General features: G+C 37.3%; 2 protein-coding genes across 2 annotated transcripts in view; one reads left to right on the top strand and one right to left on the bottom strand.

Moving 5' to 3' along the window:
* Positions 1 to 5499, bottom strand: part of LOC124167232 (nuclear cap-binding protein subunit 1) — a 53954-nt gene extending 48455 nt beyond the window's left edge. The window contains exons 1-5 of the mRNA XM_046545104.1: positions 5372 to 5499; positions 3917 to 4005; positions 2060 to 2245; positions 1526 to 1705; positions 269 to 460 (exon numbers count right to left, since the gene is read on the bottom strand). Of these exons, the coding sequence (XP_046401060.1) occupies positions 269 to 460; positions 1526 to 1705; positions 2060 to 2245; positions 3917 to 4005; positions 5372 to 5411 (687 nt within the window). The 5' untranslated portion in view covers positions 5412 to 5499. The remainder of the gene's footprint in view (positions 1 to 268; positions 461 to 1525; positions 1706 to 2059; positions 2246 to 3916; positions 4006 to 5371) is intronic.
* Positions 5500 to 5562: 63 nt separating this feature from the next.
* LOC124167231 (protein SMG5) overlaps positions 5563 to 25356 on the top strand; it is a 329111-nt gene continuing 309317 nt past the window's right edge. The window contains exons 1-10 of the mRNA XM_046545102.1: positions 5563 to 5757; positions 6021 to 6243; positions 6459 to 6624; positions 7116 to 7273; positions 8752 to 8855; positions 10396 to 10627; positions 17546 to 17774; positions 20255 to 20575; positions 22936 to 23361; positions 23692 to 23858. Coding sequence (XP_046401058.1) covers positions 5687 to 5757; positions 6021 to 6243; positions 6459 to 6624; positions 7116 to 7273; positions 8752 to 8855; positions 10396 to 10627; positions 17546 to 17774; positions 20255 to 20575; positions 22936 to 23361; positions 23692 to 23858 — 2097 coding nt within the window. The 5' untranslated portion in view covers positions 5563 to 5686. The remainder of the gene's footprint in view (positions 5758 to 6020; positions 6244 to 6458; positions 6625 to 7115; positions 7274 to 8751; positions 8856 to 10395; positions 10628 to 17545; positions 17775 to 20254; positions 20576 to 22935; positions 23362 to 23691; positions 23859 to 25356) is intronic.

Genomic DNA, 25356 nt, shown 5'->3' with positions numbered 1-25356 from the left:
AAAATTAACATTTCCAAAGCCAGTATATGAATAAAAGTGAAAATTCTCTATTTCCCACGATTTGCATTTTCCCACAATTTACACTTTTTTTCTTGGGTCCCCAGAAAAGTGTAAATAAGGGGTTTTACTGTATTCTGTACCTTCACTCCTTTTTCTAATAGAATGGGAAACTTGGCATTATCTTTATTTAATTCTAAGACTCATGCAAAACACGTTTTTTCCAAATAATTTCCAGAAGAAATTTAATTAAAAAATAATGACTGCATACCTCTTCTTGTGGATGAACAGTGCCTGAATACCACACTTGAAGAGCAGCATGATGATGCTTAGTCCTTTTTCTAACAAATATTTCAATGGTGGTGAGTAAATGCTCAAAAGCTTGCTCCTTCTTCTCATACAATTCTCTTCCTACCCAAGGAAGAGTGGCGAGCACAGCAAAAACATACCAGTCTTTCCTAACCTGCAAAAGGAATTTAATGGTTACTCATTAATTCTTTGGTAGGAGTATAAAACTAAATAAATATTTATATTGTGCATATCATATTAATGATTATAGACCACGCAAATATTTTTTTTCAACTGACTGAATGCTGACAAATAATAAAAGAAGATTTATAACTGTAAACAATACTGAAGGTCTGAAACAAGCAACATGAAATATAATACCCAAAAGTGAAGCTAAGATTATTCAGCAAATAAATATTTTAATATTATAATATAATAAGAAAATAAAATATAATAAGAATAGATTTCAAAACTACATAATTCATCATGGATTGAGTATGGAAACCATATTAATTATGGTGGGGTAAAGAACCAACTCATAGGCAAAATTAGTCACAGTGCCATACAATTTTCATTTGATTTCCCATACATTCATGTGGAAGCCTCCTGGAGTCATTAGAATGAGCATTCTCACCATGGCCATTGAACTAATAAAACACTATAATAATAGGAAATACTAAGCTAATGACCACAACCAGTGTCAGCGATAAGTTGTATATATGTATAACAAACGTTTTGACTCTGTCTTAACCCATTTCTTTGAAACTTGAAAAAAATTTGAAACATAAACTGATCAAAGTAATATATATTGCAATTAAGGGGTAGACATCATAATGGATATTGTTTATAACAAATGAATCAATGGCCATCACTGGTGTATATGTTCCTGCAGACAATTATGTTACGTATTTGAAGACTAAATGTGATATGTAGAATTAAAAAAATGTAGAATGATGATGCATGAATGAATGAAAATTACTGCAGATCCAAACTTATTTTTTTAAATTTTGTTTTCAAACCACCGTATACAGCTCTTATTGGCCATTTTACACCTGAGTGTTCAACAAATGTAACAAGTAAACGTACACAAACAACCATGCCCTTGACCAGGGAAACCTACCCAGGCGGGACTCGAACCCGCGACCTCTTGTTTGGCAGGCGAAAATGTTACCCCGCCGCCACCAGGGCAGGCACTTATATTGTTTATAAGATATAAAACCAAAAATAAACTCATACAAACCTGAGGAACACCATCCTCTTTAGCAGCATCAACCATGTTGTCCAAGAGTTGCAAAAGAGAGCCAGCAGCGATTACATGGCAGTTGACCAAGTCAGCTAAAAACCTCAAGGAATAGCGAGCAGCATCCCACTTACAGCTCTTCAAATTTTCTTTGAAATTCCGCACCATATACTCCATGAACTAAATAAATGTACAAAACAGTAAGTACTCCTGCATAATGAACTAAAATAATGGACTCAGCTACTTCTTACATTACTTAAAGGAGGATGCATGATTTTTAATAACATTTCATTTGGATTCCTTGAGTTTTGTAAAAGCAAATTTCCTTGACATCATATTGTTTGCAGTTTTTACATGATTTTTAGTATTCATAATAATTATTATGATTTTTTTTAATGATTAAGATAGTGTTTTACAGGTTAATACCTCATGAAAAAAGTGTAAAGAACCATAAAATTTGCAAAAACTGAAGAGCTCTACATAAGGTAAGAAATACTATGGGGAAAAAACAATAATGAATTCCAATACACTTACCTCACCGCCAAAGTTGTAATTTTTTGCATTCAGGAGACCAACCAAGGTGGTGTATATTGTGCATTTTTCTGGCATCTTTATTGCACAATCTGATAATATCCTCAAAATCTTATTCTTGAAGCTAGCCAAATCTGCTTCCAATACACTGGCAAGTCCTTCCAAATTACTTTCCAGAGATGAGGTGCTCTAAAAGTAAATTCATTTTTATAGTTACTGAAAGACTATAGCAATTTTTACATTACAAAAAGCAAAGCATGTAAATATAAGAATCCCCCTTTGAGAGATGTGTGAGGGTAGACTTGAGTTATGGCTTTTTGATGGGTTTCAGACAAGAGGGTCCTGGGTTAAAATCCAAGGTTTAGCCTTCATGTATGATACACGATGCAATTTTGTCATGCCTACACGATGCTATTTTCTCAAGGAGTATCAGGATGATTGCAGGTGGCTAAGAAAGAGGCATTTTTCCCTCAAAACAGTGAGTTAATTACTGCATGAATGGGGGATTTTGTGAGCAGACATGAACACAGGTGGCAAGATTTAAACTAATAAGTAATTATGAAGCACCTTAAAATTTTCATTCACCTCCTCCAAAAATTTTCTAATGAGTGCAATATCCAAGAACTACGTTGATCTCCATAATGAATTGCAGAGGCACCATTTTTCTCTACAAACTTGTTATTAACACTATGTCAAAATAGCCAGCTTTTGGAACGTAGGCTTGGGCAGTGAGATTCATTGATGTCGACAACTTTTGGGGGCAGCTGCGTATTGCGCTTTGTCACGCGAGCTTTCCCAGCCATTTCAGGTCGCATAATCAGGCGACGAATGAGCCTCATCGCCTGATTATGCGACCTGAAATGGGCGCGAAAGCTCGCGTGACAAAGTGCAATACAAAACTGGCCCCGAAAGCCGTTGACATCAATAGCCAGCTTTTGCTGACGATAACATATGAAAACTAATACCATTGAAAATCAATTGAACATGACAATATTCAAGGCAAAGGCATATAGGAATAGGACTGAAAAAACTACTCCCTATCAGCACAGAAAAAGATTGGAACCTTGTGGATGAATTATTACTCCATCTATATTGCCCAGGATTAAGTGTTTTACTTTTGCCCAGACAAAAAAGGAGAGGGAAAAACCTAATTCATAGAGAATGATCACAACTTGAACACTTGGATCTTTCGTAGGGGTGCAAAAAGTATTACTCTCAGCATTGAAAAGGGGAAGTTCTCAAAATTTTGAGGATAGTATTGCAAGTGAGTAGATGCCTAACTGGAATGCAACAAATTATCCACTTCATACCACAGCAACACCCTAAAGGATGACCTGCCTAAAACCCAGTCACTAGTTGGCCTGAAATTTTCAGTCAAAGTTATGGAAAGCAGGAGCCTCAATCGCTCAATTAATCACAATTTTGTGGGAATGGTGATCTGAAGTTAAAGTGATCAATCAATCAGTCAATTTATTTATCATTAGATGGTATGAAGCACAATAGACATTGTCAAGTAGTGACATTGTAAATTAAAAATATAGATTTACATGCAAAACTAATAAGGAAAAGTTCACCAAGACAGACGTGCAGTTAGGATTTAAGGCTAGGGGAGGTTTTAGTCGCAACTAATACTAGGGGTATGGAATACAGGAGATGCAGGTGCCCTCCCCAGAAAATTTTGAAGATAAATGATTCCAAAGGGTGAGTTTTAAGGCTTTCTTAGGGATATTTCATTAATCCTTACACTATTCTACTAGTAATATTTATCCAATTAAGTAATATGCATTAAATTTTAAAATTTCTCCGAGTTCTGAAGGGGGGATTTATTTATTAGTGGCTCGAAAAGAATTTTGGTCTCACCTTCTCGCCCACACGAATTATCAAAGACTCCAACCGGTCTTCTATTTCTTGATTTTCTGAGACACGGCGCCTCTTTTTATATGCCCTCTCTGAAACAGAAACACATAATCAATGGTAATAAGTAAACTATAAACAGAAAAATACAAGAAATATGAAGAAAATATGTGATTTTATGGTGGCTGCAATGAAGGCACAAAATTTTGAGTGAATTAAAAATGATTTTGGCAAATTACAATCTTGCTGATGGAACAGATAAATAGCGTTAAGAAACATAGGTGAATTGATTTGAAATATGAAAAGTCTACCATTCAATCAGTGATAAGATTTAGAACGACAAAAGAAGTAAATCTTTTTGGAGATTGAGATACTTTTCATACCCAAATACAAACTGTTTCTAGAGAGTCAAGATGAAAGTATTGGTTTCCCTCATTCATGATGCCTTTAATATGATTGACTAGATTCATACAACTGACATTGATTGTAAGATTTTAATCGTTTTCGAGAGATGCAAAACTACACCAATAAATGGGATCTATTTACTTTTAAATTAGAAGTGTAACTATATTTCATTCGTCTGAAGTCCTAACAGTACCTCACGTTCTTTCCATTGACTGCTAAATGCAATATCTCAGCAAGGTACTATTGTATAGAAAAAATTAATAATGGCGTGCATGAGACGAAAACTAGAAAGTTTTTTCTTTGAATATTGCGCTGTTGCCATCACCAATTTAATTATATACCTTCAAAGATTCGAGAAAATTACTTCCATAAAAATCATATGATAAACGTAGCAGTATATTTGCTCTCCAGAATTTTCTATTAGACATGAAATACGACCCTATTTTGTCATTAAAAATGGATGACTGAAGGAGCACTTGAGAGCCAAGAAAGGAACTGAACATTAGTGATTTATGTCGCATTTTCTTGCAATGGAAATTCCCAAACTTAATATATTATGCCCATGGTAATATGAATTATGATTATCTAAAGGATAATTGGTGATTGTTAGTGCTATATCCTTGAGCTATAACTGCCAAACTCTTACTGGCTCAAGGCATTATGCCACGTACAAATCAGAAATAATTGCAGAAAATTCAGCGGTAATTATTGCATGAGGTTCAACAAAAAGCAATGCTCCGTTTGGTGGCTCCATGGAAGAATTTTTACCGCACATTATAGTTAACATTAAGATATAAATTAGGGAACAGACTATAAGAGCAAAATGCCTCCAGAAGGACGACTGGCATATTAATGTCAGATATTGAGATACGATCGAGTAATAAAATGTTGCCATGCATAGTCACACACCAACTGAACACATAAAATTGATGAAAGGTGACAATATTATAAAAGATAATGGGGCCGAATTCTGAAAGCCGCTTCAAGAGCGGGATGCTAGGGTAAATTCACGAATTAGCTGCAATAAATAAATCTAAACTGTATAATAAACATTACCATAACCGTCGTCATTATCGTGAGCTCTTCTACGACTCATTTTATCGCAATAATTCCAAGCAATCACCAAGAAATACGAAAGTTAAACCCTCTTCCACTAAATACAGACATCAACACAACATCAGGGATAAACAAAGTGAACGCTCAAATGCGCAACATCCGGTGCCTCCGATCTCTGGGAGAAACTGCCCTCTGTAACCCATGAAATGAAGTTCAAAACCCAACCTGAGCGAGATCATGAATTCTCTTTTATCAGGATGTGTGGAAAATGAAAATTGTCTCGCCATAATTTCAGCTGTAAGATGAGTTGACACCATGAAGAAGTTTTACAACCCTATTACAGAAGGGAGGGCTGAGAATGTGGACCTAACGAAACGTCTGTATAGGTATGTTAAAATGATATTGGGCCAAAAAACGATGATTTCCCACATTTTTGGGTTATTGTAGGATTTTAAATATTGAAAGGTTTTAATATACATTGTGTTATCAGCATGTGATATCCGTTGCGATATAATTAGTTGCCATTCCTGTAAAGTAAGTCGATTTTTTATTTCGAGTAAAAAAGTAGAGGCTCTTGTTGATTTCCCTCTTAATCTCTGGGAAATTTATTGGTTGATGGTATTGCTCATATTTTTGTCAATCGTTTTAGGACGATATCGGAGGCTGTGCGATACCTAGACGATCAACAAGGGAAGGCCAAATCATGTGCGGATTTATTCTTGCCTCATATGGAAACTCATCGAGCCAGATTGAGAGAGTATTGTGAGAGGCTTATATTTTCAGATCCAGTTGGGTATGGAAGAAAAGGAGAGGAGTTACTGTGGAGAAAGGGTTACTATGAAGCCCTGACCGCAGCTAAAAGGCTGAGAAAGGTACCTTTTGTGATCTTCTTTTCTCCTGATAAAATTTGAATGAGATGAGAGCACAAATAATTTGAATGAAATTCATACTGAGTCTGACATTGAGGTATCATCCAGGATTTATATTCATCGTGAATTTGAAGTGCAATCTATTTCCTATTTACTTCAATTATGTGAAATACACAACTTATATGCCAGCTTATACTTCTTTCTGTTTTGACGTACAGGGAAATGCTTGGGGTGTAGAAGATATTGCCTATCTGCAGAAGCATTTGACAGCTGGTGTGGGGAACTACCATCATTTAATATTTAGAATGCAAATCGAGTATAAATTGGACCTCAGAGGAATCATCGACTTTCCATTGGTTGTAGATGATGGTGGACTTGCTAAAGGTATGGTTGTTTTCTGAAAGATTTTTTCCACGGCTGGAATTGGTTTACTTTTGCAATTTGGTGGCTTTGTGTTAGTTTTTGGGTGTGAGTCATTGTTTTCATATGCAAATTAAGTACTTAGCCTGTATACTATTAATACTATTGCCGCATCATTGAGGGGGTGAGAAGCCAAGGGTTATAAGTGACTTTTTTTAAGAGAGTTAGGAACAGAAATTTAGTAAAGAAAACAAACGAGATTAACTAGATATGTTGTAGTGCTTTTTATTTTCAACTCAATGTCGGCACAGAACAGAGAATTGCTCGTATCCATTGGCCACCAAGTTTTTGCACACATTTTTCTTGTATGAATTTCTGTGCCTAAGTGTTTATAAAGGAAATCACTCGAATCTCACTCAATTATATTACATTTTTTGGTAAATACAATTGGGTGATAATGATTTGCAAATTTTTCTTTGAACTTCCTGGTTACAGATAAAATTATTACCTTTCAGGGAAATCCTCTGTTGGTAAACTGCCTGAAGTTAGTGGAGTGGAATGGGCTCGTCAAGCTGTCCATCGATGCTTGGTATATCTTGGGGATCTTAGCAGATACCTTTCAGATCTTCACCCATGCTGGGATGCTACTCTGTCTACCAGATATTATTTTCAAGTGAGTTTTTTTTTGCTGCATCTATAACAGACATTAGATACAGGAGTCTGTTATCATGTAGATAACTAGGATGGCAGTGGTGGGTATTGGGTGTAGGCTAGGTAAGCTCTGCATGCCCAGACTGCCAGGAATGCTGGGATCACCACCTGCCAAGGGTGAACTTTCTGAATTTTTTGGCGATGGCCAACAGTTGGGTGTGCATTGGGCCATTCTCTTTGTCAAGAACCTTTGGTAGAGGGTGAGCTCAGCAATATGAGGTTTCCTAAGGGCTCTCTCCCTATGTACTTATAACTATGAATAGGAATAGCCGCTGCTAGGTCACGGGAAGTAGGGGAATACTATGCAAGTGCTATCAAATGCTGTGTCCCATACCATGGAAACAACGGAGTGGTAGGCTATGAAACTAGGAACTTACAAATCCTCTCTTAAGCAAAACCCGTCCCATAAGTAATTACTTTCAAGAATTTAAGTAGCTATATTAATTAGTGTTTCTTTTGAAAAAATTTTAGTAATAAGCACTTGTGAAAACTTTAATGGTTTGTCATTAATTTGTACTTTTAAGGGGTATTGCTAGTGTGCAGTCTTTAATTTAATTAATTTTTTCCAATTCTTCATTGATGAATGCATTATATTTCTTTACGGAGTTGATTATTGTGATTGGAAGAGCATGACTGATAGATCAAATAAATTACTGTATTCTCACAAAAGATATATCAATTCACAATATGGAGAAATACAGTATGTCTATGCCTGTTGTGTGTGTGTGGGTGGGGGGCAGGTGTTGTAATGTGAAAATTAATATTTTGTAGGGTTTTGCATTTTTACGTTCAAGGTGATGATGAATGTTTGTTTTGTTATTTTATTTACGTTGCCAATATGAAATGTGATTGTTGTGCGACTTTGGGATATAGAAGACGAATAAAATAGTTTTTTGTAACGAAGACGTAAAGAAGACTTTTTTTTTCGTTTTTTGACAGCAGGGAGGGGGGAAACCCAAGCAGGCAAGATTCAAACTTGGGGTTCCAAGATTAGAATAAACTGCTCTGCCTCCTATAGGGCCCTTATACTTTTTTCTATTCTCATTCAATTTCTTGCAAGAAGTGGAGGCATAATTTTAGTGACCATCTCAGCATTGGAAGGCGTTAAAAAAATATTTCCATTCACTCAGTGTATTAACTCGAAGGTTGATGTGCATAGGATAGAGTAGAGCTCACCTTTTTGTTAGGGATTAGTGTTTGAGTGATGAGGGAGGATGATTTACTGGTCCCAAACATATAAAATTTTGAGGCTGGTGCTCTTGTTGAAATTATTTTTTTCTTCCTCTTGAACGAAAATTGTGCCCCTCGTTAATTTTTTGTTTGAAAATTTTAATTTGTGCCTCAACCCCTGTGTTCTTGAGGCAATATTGCAGCTTAAGTATTTACTTATAGTATGCATTGTTGGAAAAGTATTAACCGAAACTCTCTTAATTTTTTTAGGCTCTAAATTTCAACCCTGAAGTAGGCATGCCTCATAATCAGCTTGGAACTCTGGCTGCTACTCAGAATCATAGCGTTGATGCCAGCTACCACTACATGAGGTGGTGAGTAAAGTTTTATTTTCTCTGTGTGACATATATTGTTTTCTGTGACATAGCCATGGTGGGGGGCACAAGGGGCATGTGCCTCTCGACACCAATTGGCAGAAAAATATTAACCTATAAAGCAAATTTATTTCACTCCACCAATATATTTTAGCAAAACAGCTTCCCGACAACCCATCAATTTTAATTTTATGTGCCAAAATAGCATAAAATGTGATTTCTAGAGATGAAAATGTTCATATTTTCTTACGAGGGGGTTCAACCCCCCTGACTCCTGGATTTTGTCCCCTAAACACATCGTCCTGGCTACATCCCTGATTGTTTTGGATTGTAGCACTTTTTACAAGGGATATTCTTCTCAGACTTAATGCTTTGCCCCCCTTAGGTAAAAAAATCCTCTACTTCATTCAGTCTGAAAAAGAAATACTTGAGTGACTACAATGATGTAAGAATATGGGTAAAATAATTAAATGTAAAGAAACCTGTAGAATTTTCTGCTTTAAGTACACTAGTGGCTGACTTCAAAAATGCAGTGCGATCTTGATAATATGACTCAAATGTGCTTGTGGAATGGCGAGATGATGGAAATTAAAGGATTTATTTTAGTATGCATGAAACTAATACAGTTTGTCAAAATAATTTCTATACCAATTTAAGGTTTAAAGGTAAAATTTGTAGGAGACTGTTACAGCTAAATTTTTGATTCACTATGTGCACACCCGATCGTGTTTTCTTTTTAAACAAAGTTTTCTTTGCCTGATATAGTGGGTCACATGGCTAAAACTTCTTACAGGTTTTAATTGTTTAAAACTATTTTAAATGTTTCAGAAAGGTTGTAGTATGAAGAGCATTGTGAGAAGATGAGGACATTCAATTCTTCGGAATGTTTTGTTGCAATGAATAAGTTATGGCTAGATGATGTCTAGTCATATTTTATCAAAGTTACAGAATTCAACTTTTGCAAACATGCTTGAAGTAACGCTACCTAGATATAATTATTTAATTGCATGAATGCAGCAATTCACTATGGGTGTGGAAGTTCTTCGTTGGTGGTGGTGCGCAGACAAGAGAGAAAAATGGGCGCTTTTCTCTCTTGTATAAAAATTAAACCTTAGAAATGAGAAAATCTCTAATAATTTCCAGTTATTAAAGCTATTAGCTATGTGATTAGATGGTGGTCATCCCAAAATGGGCACCTCTCCTCTCGTTTCAAACATATCCAGGGAAAAAAAATTATGCAGTTATTTATTTCTCATGCTCAACATTAGCAAAAATGCAAAACATGGACTTTATATGAAATTAATGATTTATAGTAATGCATTTTAAAACATCAATAAGCATATTAAGCAGTTTTTTGTTAGTATTTAAATAAATTTATTCAGTTGAACACTAAGAGCATAAAACATGTTGAGCACCGGAGCTTCAAGGCTATCTTTGAAGTGGAGATTTTTTTTCCAAAAAGTCTAGATTAAAAAATGATGGGGTTGACTTTATTTGGCAAAAAAAGTGTGCATATATTTCATTTTAATCTTTTTTCCAGTCTGGTATGTCCTCAGTCATTTGAAGGGGCTGAAGGGAATCTACAAAGAATGCTGGAGAAGAATAACACTTGGCTTGATGCTCACCAGATCAAACTGGCTGAAAACCAATTGCAAGGAGAAAATCAACTGACTGTCAGCCAAGAAGACCAAATTCATTGCTGTGTTGCGAGATTCCTCACTCTCATTGGCGCATGGTTCTTTGATAAAAATCCTGGTGGGGATATGAATCAGGTAATATTTTTAACTATGTATTCTGTTAAAATTTTAGGAGACTGTAAAATCTGCTGGTTATTGATATTGCTTAAGCCGTTTTACCTGGGGCACATGTGCTTTCACAATCTGACATGTGTACGAAGGTGCAGTCAAATTTTTCTTGTTCAAAGTGGTGAATTGTTAGAACACATGTGAGAATGCATGGACTTGAGATGGCAAAATAGCCCCTGGTCCAATTTCCTTCATGTATTCGTGCAATTCCATGCCATTTTAAAAATTATTGCAGTTCTAACCTGCACAATTCCGTGCCCCATGTAAAACGGCCTTACCAGGACAAAACAAAAAATAGCATGTAACTAAAAGAAATACTTATCCTTGACTAATTGGGTTAAAAAAATTTTAATTGAGTGCTGGAACGAAAGTCTCACGGCTAAGCCTAAAGCTACCAAGTGTGTCCACTGGGTAGTGGATGGTAGGTCAACATCTAGATATGGAGCCTAGCGAGTTTAATAGGGTAGTTTCCTTCATCAAAGAAAACGAAAGGCAATGATTGCGATTCGTTACCCACCGTTAGTGTATTCATAATATACAAATTATTTGGTTTTAGAAATCCCAGTTCAGACGAATGGCAATGGTCAATTTTAACCGCATTTGAAAAAGGCCAGATTGGCGCCCATGCGATGCCACTCCACGTGACGTCACAGGGACCTAGTTTCTATACGAGTAGATAGGAGTTTTGCATCGTCTGAGATTACCAATGCATGCATGAGGCACAGAGGTCAGGGAAACATGTCTCGATAATCACCTATTAAATCACCTAGGGGAATCAGGGAAACATGTCTCAATAATCACCTATTAAATCACCTATTAAAAGGCTAAGGTCGGAAATTTTTCCTCGTTTGATAAGGTAATAATAATCCTTATTTAAGCCAAGCGCTACCAGCGAGCATGGTACTCTGCTACCTGCTAGCATCCTGCGTCGTATCAGCGCTCAGAGCCTTGCCCCAAGGTCACTTCACTTGCGGCAGCAGGAACCAGAATGACGTCACACGGGAGTTTTCCTGGCATTCATACTTAGCCATCACGTTTTCTCGCGCTTGAAAATTTTCACTTTTCATGTAATCGCAAAAAATAGATATCGTCATTTAAAAATCTAAAAGCGTGAAATACATACTCCAGGAGTAATAATCTTTCAATTTAGGCAATAAAAAAATAATAGGAAACCACCCTATTGTCGAATAAGAAGTCGTGGACAAAAAGCGACAACATTTCGCAACCTCTCATGGCTATAAGAAGAAGCTGCCTATACGAAAGTGAGGAACCAATCCAAGGAACAGAGCGTGAGATGCAATACCTTTAAGTGCAAGGATGGAAATCTCTTGATTGAAAATGAAGACAAACTGAAGAGATGGAAGAAGATACTGGAAGAGTTATACTAGGGCAATAATCTTGCATCACAAATAATTGATGAGGAAAGTGAAGTTGAAATGGATGATATGGGAGCTTCAATATTAAGGTCCAAATTTGATTCTGCAAAAATGGACTTATGGATGAGTAAAGCATCTGGAGTTGATGATATTCGTTATTAAAAATGGAGTGGAAAATATATTAATTCAGCTCTTCCTTTCAACATGCACTCATCAGGAAATATATCAAGGGTCTTCAAGAAGAACATTATACCTATTCCCAAAAAGAAGAGAGTGCAGAAATGTGAAGATTTTAGTTTCATTAGCCTAACGACTCATGCAGTGAAGATACATATTTAGAAGAATCATCTGTCGGAGAGTTTAACGGAAAGGAGTTCCCGGACGAAGACAAATTTGGAATTAGAAAAAACAAGGGCACAAGGGAAGCCATATTAGCTCTTCGGCCTCTCGTAGAGAAGAGAATGGAGAAGAATAAGCCTACGTTCATGGTCTTTGTGGATCTAGATCAGATTTTTGATAGGGTAGATTGGAATTCAGCACTTACAATACTAAGAGAAATGGGAGTGATTTGTAATGACTGGAGAATTATTCACAATTTATTTAAAAACCAAGTAGCTATGATAAATCTGGATCCAGCTCCAAAGAAGCAAGAATTAGGAAAGGAGTGAGGCAAGGGTGTTTTTCTGTCTCCAGTAACTTTAAAGTTTTCTTTGAGGAAGCTATCAATGGAATACAGTGAAACCTCGATATAACGACACCCCACGGTGCACTAATAATCACTCGCTATAGCGAATTGTCGCTTTACCGGAGGTGGAGAAAATAATAGCCAATATACCTGTTGCGAACAGATGTACAGGAACAGGAGTGGTGCGGCGACAGATAAACATCTATCCGATAAACGTAAGCATAAATCCAGAAGAAAGGCTATGTTTTTTTGCATCACTAAATTTCCTTACTCAAATAACGACCAACTATTCAAACAATTTATAAGCGCCGCACTGAATAAAAATCATACAAAGCATTGTTTTGTCATCATTATATTTATCAAACGACAGTTTACCACATAAATTTGAGACTGAGCACTCCATTAACTTCATTTCTAACAGATCGCTAGCAATTACAGAGGTTAAGGAGTCTTCATGAAAGTCTTCCGGCGGTGAAACCCTCGCTATGGCGAGAGCCAACACCGAAAGGGTCTCGTAAAAACGAATTTTTTAACACGCTTATTATAGGGTCAATCGACGGTGCATCGGCTATCTCTCGTAATAGCGGGGGTGTCGCTATAGCCCGTACTCACTTTAACGAGGTTCCACTGTAAAAGAGAAAGCGGCAGGAGTGAAAATCCTTGGTGAAAAAATTGGCATTCTACAATTTGCTAATGACATAGTAGTCATAGCGGAGACAGAAAGACCCGAAGAATACAGCATGAGCTATGAAAGAGGAGAGGTGAAGACCAACCTTAAGCTAGGAACAGGGCTCCCACTCAACTGTGAAAACCTTAAAACTGTGAATTTCGTCATAATAACTTAAAAATCTCTCAAACTTGATTGTAGAACTTCGATTGACAGATCAAAAGAAAAATTGATGTGTCGATCAAGTTTCAAGGTCATTCACGCCCAGATACTATCCATGCATTTATCTGCACACGTTTATTTGCAGCACAATTGTAGTTCTGTGTGCCATGACGACACACTGACCTTAAGCCTGACCTGTGATTGGAAGGCCATTAACCAAAGTATTTATTAACTCTGGCAAAAACTCAGACACTTCTTCACTTCCCCACTACCCTTCTCCCTCCATTTTTCCACTCATAACCTTTAGCCGGCCCTGAATTTTGCTAACGATGGGTGACGTCATTATAGATAGCACTTTCATTGCTGCGTATGTATTTGGTGCTTGCCATTCATGTGGCTCACGTGTCGACTAGTGTTGACTCACGAAAACTGTTTATAAGTCTCCAATTCCTGCTTGTAATCATTTGTTGACTCGTGTCACAGCAGTGGGCGACACACACAGAATGGAACACGAAAACCGTTAGGCAAGTCAACTTTTGTCGATGAATGAAAAGCACCCATTCACAACGTGTGTCGCATTTGATAAATTTTTAGTTTACGTGATTGTTACGTGATCAATATTTCTACCTTTAATGGCTCGTCAACAGACGGTGAATTTGACGATACTTAGACCGTGAAAACCTGGAAAAAACCATGAATTTTATAATTTAGGTAGAGTGGGAACTCTGTGGGAAGGAAGTATGTAGTCCGTAAAATAGCCCAAGAAAAGAGGACATTATTCAGAAAGAGGAATCTTCTTACAGTTGAAGATATAAACATTGAAGTCAGGAAGTAATTTATTAGTACTTAAATTTGGAGAATGCTTCTTTATGGTAGTGAGGTATGGGTAATAACAGCAGTAGAGAAATGTGGTACTTCAGGAGAATGATGATGATCAACTGGATATTAAAATGAAAAAAACTTTGTAAATTTCACATTAATTTTAATAACACGACCAGTTTCATCGCTGCGCGACATCATCAGGTGCATATACAGGAAAGCACGGTGATATATGCACCTGATGATGTCGCGCAGCGATGAAACTGGTCGTGTTATTAAAATTAATGTGAAATTTACAAAGTTTTTTCATTTTAATATGAGGCAATTTCACTAAGTTACGCCGCAAACCATTCAATTGATCAACTGGATAGATTGTGTGAGTGATGTGGAAGTTATAAGAAGATTAAGGAGAGAAGTCTTTAAAAAAAACCAGGGTATAAGACAGGATAATTTAATCAGCTGCATCATGAGACACTATGGTGTAATAAAAATTATTGTTGAAGGAAAGGTGGAAGAGAATAATGCCAGAGGTAGGCCATGGATGAGATCCATAGAGAAGGATGTAAAGCAGAAGAATAATATAGGTGTTAAAAGATTAGGCAATGAGAGAATTGATTTGAGAGCTGTGGAAAACTAATCTAAGGATTGATGACTGTTGATGATAATGAAAGGTAAGGCTGTACATACAGTTGTAGTAGGCTGAAAATGGGGTCTAGTCTAAATGATTGAGTCCGCTATAAGTGTACATCAAGCAATGTCAAAAAAAGGTTCTTTACCAAGTGAATAATGTAACTACCAATAAGTGCTTGCATTAAAGAATTCCTCTTATGAATTTGTGCACAACAGGAGACATTTAGTGTTAAATCTCTTTTTAGTGGTTGAACAAGATAAGATTATATCTGACTGAGAAATCGGAATAGGATAGTTGGAAAAATATTAAAAGTGGACTTCAGGAGGCCGAAAGAGAAATTCTAAGGCAAAGACAATTTGTTAAGAAGAAGCCATGGATCATGGATGCCGTCTTAGACATCATTGAAGAACAGAGTGAGTATAATAACGCAAAAGCTGAGGTAGGACAGCCTTGCTTCAAGAGAATAAGGAACGAGATGTGTTGCAAAACTAGAAAAACTAGAGAAGTGTGGATGATGAATCAATGGAAGGGTATGCATTGAGATCTCGTGCAAGAGAAAGTGGAAGCGGCCTATGGTGTAGTGAGGAATCATTGCAAGGAATGGAGTACAAGACATAATATCATAAGGGACAAGTATGGAAATATTTTGATTAAAAACGAGGAGAAAGTGAAGAGATGGAGTGAATACCTGGAGGAGTTATACAATGGAAGCAAATTCAGCCCAAAATTCATCAAAGAGGAAAGTGGATGACAATGGAGTCAGCAGTTTTAGATTGAAATTTGATGCTGCAACAAGGGACCTGAAAAATAAAAATGAATAATGCTCTGGGAATAGATGATTTCCAGTTGAGCGTATCAAAAATGCAGAAGAGAAGACTTAACTCAGTCTTCTTCAGAAGACTGAGTTAAGTCTTCTCTTCTCTCAGAAGAAGAAGACTCAGAAGACTCAGCTGTACAAAACCATTTGCAAAAAGTATTCAACAGGGGATGTACCCAGTGACTTCAAGAAAAACATCATCATTCCCAATCCAAAAAAGAAGAGAGCAGAGAAGTGTGAAAATTTTAGGAGAATCATCTACAGTAGAATAGAATGAAGGGTAGAAGAATCCCTGGAAAAGGACCAATTTAGATTTAGGAAAAGCATGGGCCTAAGAAGCAATTTTGTCATTAGGTTTCTCATAGAGAAGAGAATAGAGAAGAAAAAACAGACTTTGATTGCATTTGTTGACTTTGCGAAGACCTTTGATTACTTGTATTCAATGATTCGAATTCTGAATGAAATTTGTGTGCTCTACAACGGTTTTACTACTGTGCACAGTTTAAATAAAACCAAGTAGCAGTGATAACCAGGGGCGCAGCTGGGAATCAAGGCTGGGGGGGTTTTAGGCGCAACTAATACTTATGGGTGTGGGGGTATTGCATACCCATTAGGGTAAGTGGGAGTTGTGGGGGCCCTCCTCCAGAAAATTTTAAGATTAATGGTTCAAAATGACTAGTTTTACCGCTTTATGAGAGATATTTGATTGATCCTAACACTATTCTATAAGTCCTACTAATCCATTAAGTAAAATAGATTAAACTTAAAAATTTCTCTGAGCTCTGGGGTTTTATCCCCCAAAACCCCCCCCCCCCTCGCTGTGCCACTGGTGATAACATCTGGACCCAACTGCAAAAAAGTTGACGGGAATGAAAAAAATTTGGTACCAAGGGAGCCGCATTACCGACAATGGATGAAGCAGGAAAGAAATAGTCTATAGAATAGCGCAGGTGAAGAGGGCTTTCTACAAAAAGAAGAATCTACAGCTGAAAATACAAGTATGGAAGTGAGGAAACAATTCATCAGATGTTACATTTGGAGCATATCTCTCTATGGTAGCAAGGGTTGAATGCTGATTAGTGCACATAAGGCAAGAGTGGAAGCATTTGAAATGTGGTGCTCGTGAAGTGAATGCAGATAAATTGGAGCAATCATGTAAATTGTGAGGTGCTAAGAATAGTGGGAGAAAAGAGAAGTATTCCAAAAACCGCATGGAGAAGATGGGGAAAGTTAGTTGGCCTCATCATGGGGAATGGTGGCCTGCTGAAAACAACCTACATCCACATATTATATTGTAGAAGGATTCTACAAGGAAGGACATTCTACAATCGTAGAAGGACAGGTGTAAGGGAAGAAGGTAAAGGGGAGGTCCCAAATGGGTTACGTTACTCTATTTATTAAGGATATAAAAGAGAAAAATATGTCACCATGAAAAGGCTAGTAGATATGAGAGCAGAATGGATAACTTTTTCAAACCAATCATAGGATTTCTGACTTTTGGTGATGATGTACCTAGGTGCGGCTGTGTAAGGACTATGTAATTATTGGAGTTTTTGCCTAATTAATGATCAATGATCATTGATACATATTTTCCCTGATATTGCAATGAGGAAACAAAGTATTTATACCTTTAATTGCAACTAAAAATTTTATGTTGAATAGACTTAGTTAAGATGTAGCATGCAAGTTAATCTGATTAAAATTGGATTGGAATTTCATTATTTGCAGCTATGCCATCAAACCCTCATGGACTTCCAGCAGTGTATATCATTTTCTAAAGTCAGAGAAGGTGATGTAAAAGTGAATGAGGATGAGATGACTGTGGATCAGTTGTCAAATTTGAGGAATGGATTGTCAACCGCTGGCGACAAAGAAAACCCTTATTATTTGAGTGATGAAATTGTGTTCAGAATGATGGTTATGCTGTTGATGTGTCTGGACAAAATGCAGAAAACTGGTAAGTTTATAGAAGATTTTTTCATCACAAATGTCAAACCTTATCATATCATGAAATATTATGATCACTGATTTATCAAGTCGCTTCTAGTTGCAAAAAAATATGTACACTTATTCAGGAAAGGCTCTTAGGTTTCCTGTTGGGTTAGTGTCTCCATAGCCTTCTATGTGTTGGCTCATGTCTTGAGCACACTTTTCAGGGATATTAGGCTTCATATCCATGAGGAGTGTGCCCGAGTTGGGAGCCAAAACATGTAGGCTATGGAGACATTTACCCAGTAGAAAACCCTGGAGTTGTTCCTGAACATCATTTTCTGGGAGATTGCCCAGTTATTTTTCATTTGCACCTTTTCTGGGTATTCTTTCTCATGGTCTCTGGTTCTGAAACAAGTGAGATGGTTTGTCATGAAGGGTAATTTTTGTCACCATTTTATTTTCAGTATGAAATTGACATAAATGTGTGACTTATACAATGCTATTCAGTAGTACATATATGTATACAATAAACAATTTTAATTTTTCCTGGTGAATAATATTCAGGAATTATTCTCGGGCTCAATCCCTGGTTAATTTAATCATATGGGACTTTTCAGAAAGTGACTTGTCTCCTATTCTCAAGGCGTGTTACCTTCTGAATATACAAAGTCAGACTGAACCAAATTGACCGTTTGGAGAGTACAACAACAAAACTCAGGTGTCGTATGATTGGCTGACGATCTTTTTTCAGTCGAAGTCCTTGATGTTTTCTCCTTATGTTTTTTATGCAATTTATTATAGCTGTCCAAGATGCGTAGACGAATGATGCCTGTGTAATGATTGAAATTTTTGGGATTGAGGTGGGTCTCGATGGCTTCCTTAATTATGTGGTCCCGTTTGCATTGTGAGTGGCAAAGAATATTTGCATCTCCTCATCAAATGGCATGGTTTTCATTAATGCTGTGTTCTGCCACAGTCGAATTCTCTATTTGTACTAATGGATGTTGTGTAGATGGATGGTTTGGATGTTATACCATCATAAAATGTGATGATTCTTACCAGATATGGTTGAAATGTATGGGATTAAGACTTAAAACAACTGTTTTTCAGATGGCTCATCTGGGCAACTCTTTTGTTTCATGTTTGATATAATTAGGGCCTCAAAACTTTGTTGATTGCCATAGCTTTTCCTCGAAAATCTTTGTTTTTGATGGTATAGCTCGGCTGAGATGCTCAAAATTATCCGATATTAACTTGGCTCAATGGACCAAAGTAGATGATACAGCGGCCTTCTGCGATGGATGGTGGTGGCTCTGTCCATTGAGGTACAGGTCAGTATGGGTTGGTTTCCAATAAACAGTATGCCCTAGGCTTCCATCGTCTTTCCTATGTTTTTAGAAGTCCAGGAAAGGAAGTTGGCCAGTCTCTTCTATCTCCATGGTAAAAGTGATTCTTGGGTGTTGGTTGTTCATATGGTTTAAAAATTCCTGTAATGCAAACGTACCATGTGGACAAACTTAAAAATAATCATCCACACATCAGAAATAATTCATATTCCTTTCTCAATTCTACAATTCACAATGCTATTGGGACCGCTTGACAGGCTGAACGATTGAGACAAATCTGAAAGAGTACGGACTAAGGCATTTTAGATTAGTGCAACCAGAGAATTCGGCTGTGGCGGAACTCAGTATTATTGAAGATCATACCATTAGTTTGGGAGATGCAAAAATTCTTCGCCATTTACAACGCTAATGAGACCGCGTAATTAAGGAAGCCATTGAGATCTGCCTCAATCCCAATAATTTCAATAGTGGTACCAGCTCTTGTCTAAGCTTATCCTTGTACACTTGTAATAAATTGTATAAAAAACATGAGGAGAGAATGTAAAGAACTTTAAAAGACCATCAGCCAACCACACCTGAGCCTTATTGTTGTACTAGCCAAACGGTCAATTCGCATGTGTGTAAATTTGTACATTCAGACAATAACACGCCTTGAGAATGGGAGGCAAGTCGTTTTCTGAAATATTGGCCAATATAACTGAATAAACCTGGTGTAGAGTCCGAGAAGAATTCCTGAGCATATACTGTTTGAAATCACACCCCTTTCTGCAAGTGGGTGTGAAGTGAACATGGCAAATGTGCATTTTTCTTAGGACGTAAGTTTCCACGGTGATGGTTTAATCTCTGCATTTTTCTTGGATTTTCTTCCACGTCAGTTGGCTTGTGGACAATAGTTTCGCTGGCTATCCTGTGAGCGTCTTCAGGTGGAAGCTGTCCATCTTTGACCTGAAGACGCTGGCAGGAGAGTACTCCAGTGTTGACCAAACAAACACTTGTTGCGCCATTTCCTTTCTTGCCATTCTGCCACCCTTTAGATTCCTCATTATCCAATCTGAACCTGTGAAAGCTTTGCATGTAATGGGCTCAACTTGTTCCCCCAATCCTAGATTGCTCATTATGTGGATGGAGCTTAATGATTTCTCCATTGTTTGCCCAACAGGATCTCAGAATACATCTGCAGTGGTGGCTTTTACTTTGGCCATGTTTTCCCTGCTGGTTCAGCATGTTCTTCAGTGCATCCAAGATGCTGTGCCACCTCTGAGCCCTGATAGGGTCTCATCACCAGTCAATTGGACAAGTTCTACTGATAAATCAGTGACAGAAAATGGTAGTTCCCAATCAACACCTAATGAGCCTGTGAAAATGGTGAATGGAACTGGGAAGCATGAAAAATCCAAGAAGAAGAGCTCAGCATCCAAACTCAGGAGGCGTAGGAGGAGGAGGATCAGGAAGAATAGCTCCGATTCTGATGCAAGTGATGGTAAGCAGATTGATTATTTGATGCCACCTAGTGTTAGATGCTGTAATATGACTAATTTATTTCAATCCTCCTTTGTGACTTTGTACTTTAGATGTACCTACGTTACCATAACAAAAATTGTTGCTGTAACCAATAGTATCAGTAATTGATCATGTCACCATAAAATTTAAAATAAATGGTTCATTGATCAACTGCTGTGTTCTCATCAATCTAATGTGGCTTCCTTTATGGTCTTCTCATTAATTATGGCTTTATTTTACAATTAGGTGAGAAGGTATTGACATAAGCACTGTCAAAGTATTTACAGTCACTTTCATAAGTTTTAGGACAAGTTAGTGGCACCACTTCTGCTTCTTAAGGCAATTTATTTTCCCTTACACCTTTTTTTGTTCTTGGATTTACCTGAAAAGTCGTTTCGTCAGAAAGCGGCCTCAAGGTAGCATTGCCTGTATTTCACGCCATAGACGTCGCACCGCCAGGCTGGATTGAAATGGGTGTCATGGTGACCATGGCGGCCATCAACGGTGCCGTGCCGTCAACTGCACGATTCAATTCGTTTAAAGTCATCCATAGACACGTATGGTTATTTGAAAGCACGAAGCGCGATTTCAAAGTGCTAGCAGTTGGGGGAAGGGAAGGAAGGAACAGAAAGGATAGGTGGAGAGAGAGCGTCTCATTCTAGATGTCTCAGGATCAATAAATGGGAAATAATTTTTCAAGTTTCTTTGAATCCAATTATGCTTAGTTGTATGTGCTTCTTTCGCTGCCTTTCCTGATCGATTGGCAACAGCTGCAATCAATACTAAGCGATTTTGTTGTATCTAGCTACTGTCTTACCTTCCCTCAACACCTGGGTGAGGGGTATCGAAAGGGAACCCACAACATGAAACATTTTGGCCAATTTGTAAGTTATACAGTACTATGGTTATACCGTTGCTACCCAGCACTCAGTTTGAAAACACCATCGTGATAGGTTGAGTTTTGTGGTTGGACTGCTTTTTTTGTTGTGGTTCCAGCTTTAAATATGGAACGAAGGAAAGGAATTTTAAAATGCCAAAAGCTAGTGATACCGTTCATACCAGGGCTAGTGAATTCATATCAGTAGGATTTTATGTGAAAGACAGAGTATTACTGTGCAAAGTTTGCGATAAAAGATTTGAATTTAAAAGATGTGACATGTTGTTAAAGCACTTCAGTAATGATACACATAAACGTGCGAAAGAAAGGGGACCTGCAAAATGACAGCTATCATTTGAGCACACAGTCACTCAGTCAAAGAAAGCGACGGAGGAGCTTATTGTTGCTACTACTGAAGCATTTTTAAAGGCTTTAGTTAGAGTAGAGAAACTTGACAATCTAAAAATTCTGGAATGGCTCTCGAAGTATACACATATAAGGTAGTGGGAATTTGCCGTTTGCCGATTGTATTCACCGAGACTACATACTTGAACCATTCATATACCTTGAACCAATATAACTTGAACCATTTCTTTTATTTAGTTTTATAAGAAATTTTGTACAATCGAAATTGTGTTAAATGTAACGTAAAATGCTTAATAAAAATATAAGTATTCATGAAACGTGTACCATAAAATAATAAAAAGCCTATAAACGTGGAAAAATTGTAGCATAATAATAACATCGCCAAGATTTTCTCTAACACCGAAATCACATGGTTTTAAAACGAATTTTAGCAAAAACTAAAACCACTTTCACAGACCTCTACCTACCGTAAAAAATACGGTATATCAAATAGGATAACATTGTTAAGATGCCAGGTCACAAGACTGTTTCTAAGAAAGTTGGTGGTGGTGTAAGTTAAATCCCTTCTTACTAACCAAAAGGTCGCTGGTTTGAGTCCTTCATGGGTGGAATTAACATTAATTGTGCCTCCTTTGTTAAAAATAACCCAGAATACTTTCCAAGAAATAGTTTTCTTCATAATCACGTAACCAGAATTACCTGTGACGTTCACCTGTAAGAACTTTCTGCCAAAAAGGACCCTTATTCTCCCTAACCAAAATCTACAACAAGTAACCACATAATATCAAATGTCTTCCACCTGTACCATTTAAGAATGCTCTGAAGAAGTACATATTTACTGAGCAACAACTTCTGTAGCCTGAAGGATTTCATGCTGGGCTCTTTAGTGATTTTTGACCATCTGCTACTAAAATTTTGTGGCTATTCCTATACCTCATTTATTGTAACTATTATTATTTATTAATTTTTTATGACTTCCATGGTCACCTGTACACGTAATTTCTAGGAATAATAAATATTATCATTATTATTATTGATTTTATCAACTATGAAATGTCATTACTTTCATTTCTGATTCCTTCCTTATCATATTTCAGTTGAATCCCACGATGGCAGCAGTAGTTCAGAGGAAGGTGACTCGGATGGTAGTGAGAGTGAGGGGCTGGAAGAAGAAGAGGAAATTGTTCAAAGTTCCGATGAGGATGAGGAGGAAGACAGCAGTCTGGCCACAGCCGAGGCACCAAAGGAAGAGGGTGAATCGAATGGGAAACCAGAGGGCGATGCTGTGGAAGAGAGGAAGGGGCCATCGGAAGACGTGTGGCGACTTGTCTTGGATCTCCTTATGGGGAATGGGGATGATGGCGAAGTGAGATTTGTTGGAGCTGTCAAAGTATGCTCTGACTGGCTGAGGGGAGATGGATCTGTGATAAGTGCTTGTGCCAGAAGTTCACCACTTCTCCTCCAGAGGGTCGTAAAACTAGCAAATCTGGTCAATGTGGATGTTTCCGTGTTGGTTGATACAGGTTAGTGCAAAGAATATTCTATAAATTTATATTTAATAGCTTAAAAATCATATCTAAATGTATCGTTTTTGAGTGTTGTATCTATCTTAGAGAATGGTGGTGGGGTTACCAAGAATTATGTGTTGGTATTTATGTTTTATTTTTTGGGTGTTTCCGGTGTTTCACCCTATCTAGCTTACAATCTTTCGGACTATTCATGGTGTTGAAGTCATGGATTGGCTGTAAAATAGTCAGTCACTCAATACATATTGAAGTAGAATTGATGAAGATTATTTTCAATTGTAAGAAATAAAAATGTAATGGATCACAAATTTTTCAACTTTGTTGTAGGTTCTGATGGGCTGGAGCATTTTAAATTGCAAGATATACGAGAAATTTCTGAAAAAGTCCCTCTGCCTGAAGATGTTTTACTGAAAGGCATTCCAATTCTAAAGGGAATGCAGGACACATTGGACTGGGATTACCTGAGACATCACAGCATGAATTCATTGGAAGAGGTAAGCTTTATTGTTTGTTGTATTTTTTACGTATTCATGTGTAAGAGAAACACTACCATGCTAGTAGAAAGGGCTAATGGTACCTAACTAGCATACTGTGAAGGACTGTTTGCTGCATATATCCACGAAATTGGCACCTGGTTTATGGGCCCTGAAAGTCAAGAACAAATTGTGTTTGAAAAAAAAGGTGTGTGCTGCAGAATGCCTGTCATGATATGCACATACTGAAATTGTGCCTAGAAAGAGGTGTATTTGCTGCTACATATTTGATTACCATGGGGTAGTGGATAAAAATAGCCCCATTTCAAATTAGTACAGATGATATCAAATGTCAACCATAGCCACAGAATTGCATAAGAACAACTGAACCCTCATGAAAACTTCTGACCTTATTGTTGCTGCATGCAAAATCAACCACTAGATGGTAAAGTTGGCACTCGCCCTTAGTCTACACTCAACTCTTTTCAGTGGTATCTCAAGAAACATTTCACTTGATGAGGTAGGCATGAAATTTGGTACAGTTATTACTTGGAAGGGCACACCTGAGCATTTTTTTTGTGAAGCACGTTCATCCCCTACCTGGGGGTAATGGATGGAGGAAGAGGAATGGGGTGGGGAGTGATTGAATGAACCATATTAAAAATCCTTGTATAATTTATTAGAATTATTTAATGTTGACCATTAAGATGAGCAGTGTTTATTAACATTCAAGGCAGGCAAGCTGTGGGTATTCCATCTCTGACTTAAGCAGTGAGAATGGGAAGACAATGCAATGAGTTTGATTTTCCGTCTGTGTACTTTTTGATAAAAATAGGTAACATGACATTTGAAAGATAATGAATTTTTTAGTAGACTGATAATGGCAGCGAGAACTTTGTTGGGATTCTTTTTAATCCTAAAGGACACATACGTGAATTCTCTAATTATATTTCTGTGTCATCATCACTGGTTAACAACCCTAAGATTGGTTTGAAGCAGCTCTCCACTCAATTCTCCTACCAGCTAATCTTTTTACACCTACATAATTCTTCTCTTTCAGATCCTTCTTAAACTGTTCCATATACTTTGTTTGAGGTCTTCCTTTTTCCCTTTCTGACATCCACTTGTCCCTCAACGATTGTCTTCATAAGGCCATGATACCTCAAGATGTTGCCCATGAGCGTATTCCATCTTCTTATCAAGGCTTTCATCATGCTTCTCTTCTCTCCTACTCTTCTTACGACTTCGTAATTACTAACTCGGTTGATCCATTTGATCGTCATCATTCTTCTGTAGCACCACATTTTGAAAGCCTATATACTTGCTTTCTCCACTGCTGTCTTTGTCCATATAGGAGCATACTCCAAATGTAGGTTCTTATAAATTGTTTCTTTACTTTCATATTTAAGTTTCCTGCTGAAAGTTGGCCTCTCTTGGTGGAATACTCTCTTCGTTAGGGCTATTCTGCTGATAATTTTTTTCTTGCTTCTCCCGTCACTAGTTATCTTGCTTCCCAAAT

Source organism: Ischnura elegans, chromosome 10, assembly GCF_921293095.1.
Source record: "Ischnura elegans chromosome 10, ioIscEleg1.1, whole genome shotgun sequence".
Taxonomy (NCBI): Eukaryota; Metazoa; Arthropoda; class Insecta; order Odonata; family Coenagrionidae; genus Ischnura; species Ischnura elegans.
The sequence above is the reverse complement of the archived record's forward strand: the minus strand, read 5'-3'. Positions and strand labels throughout refer to the sequence as shown.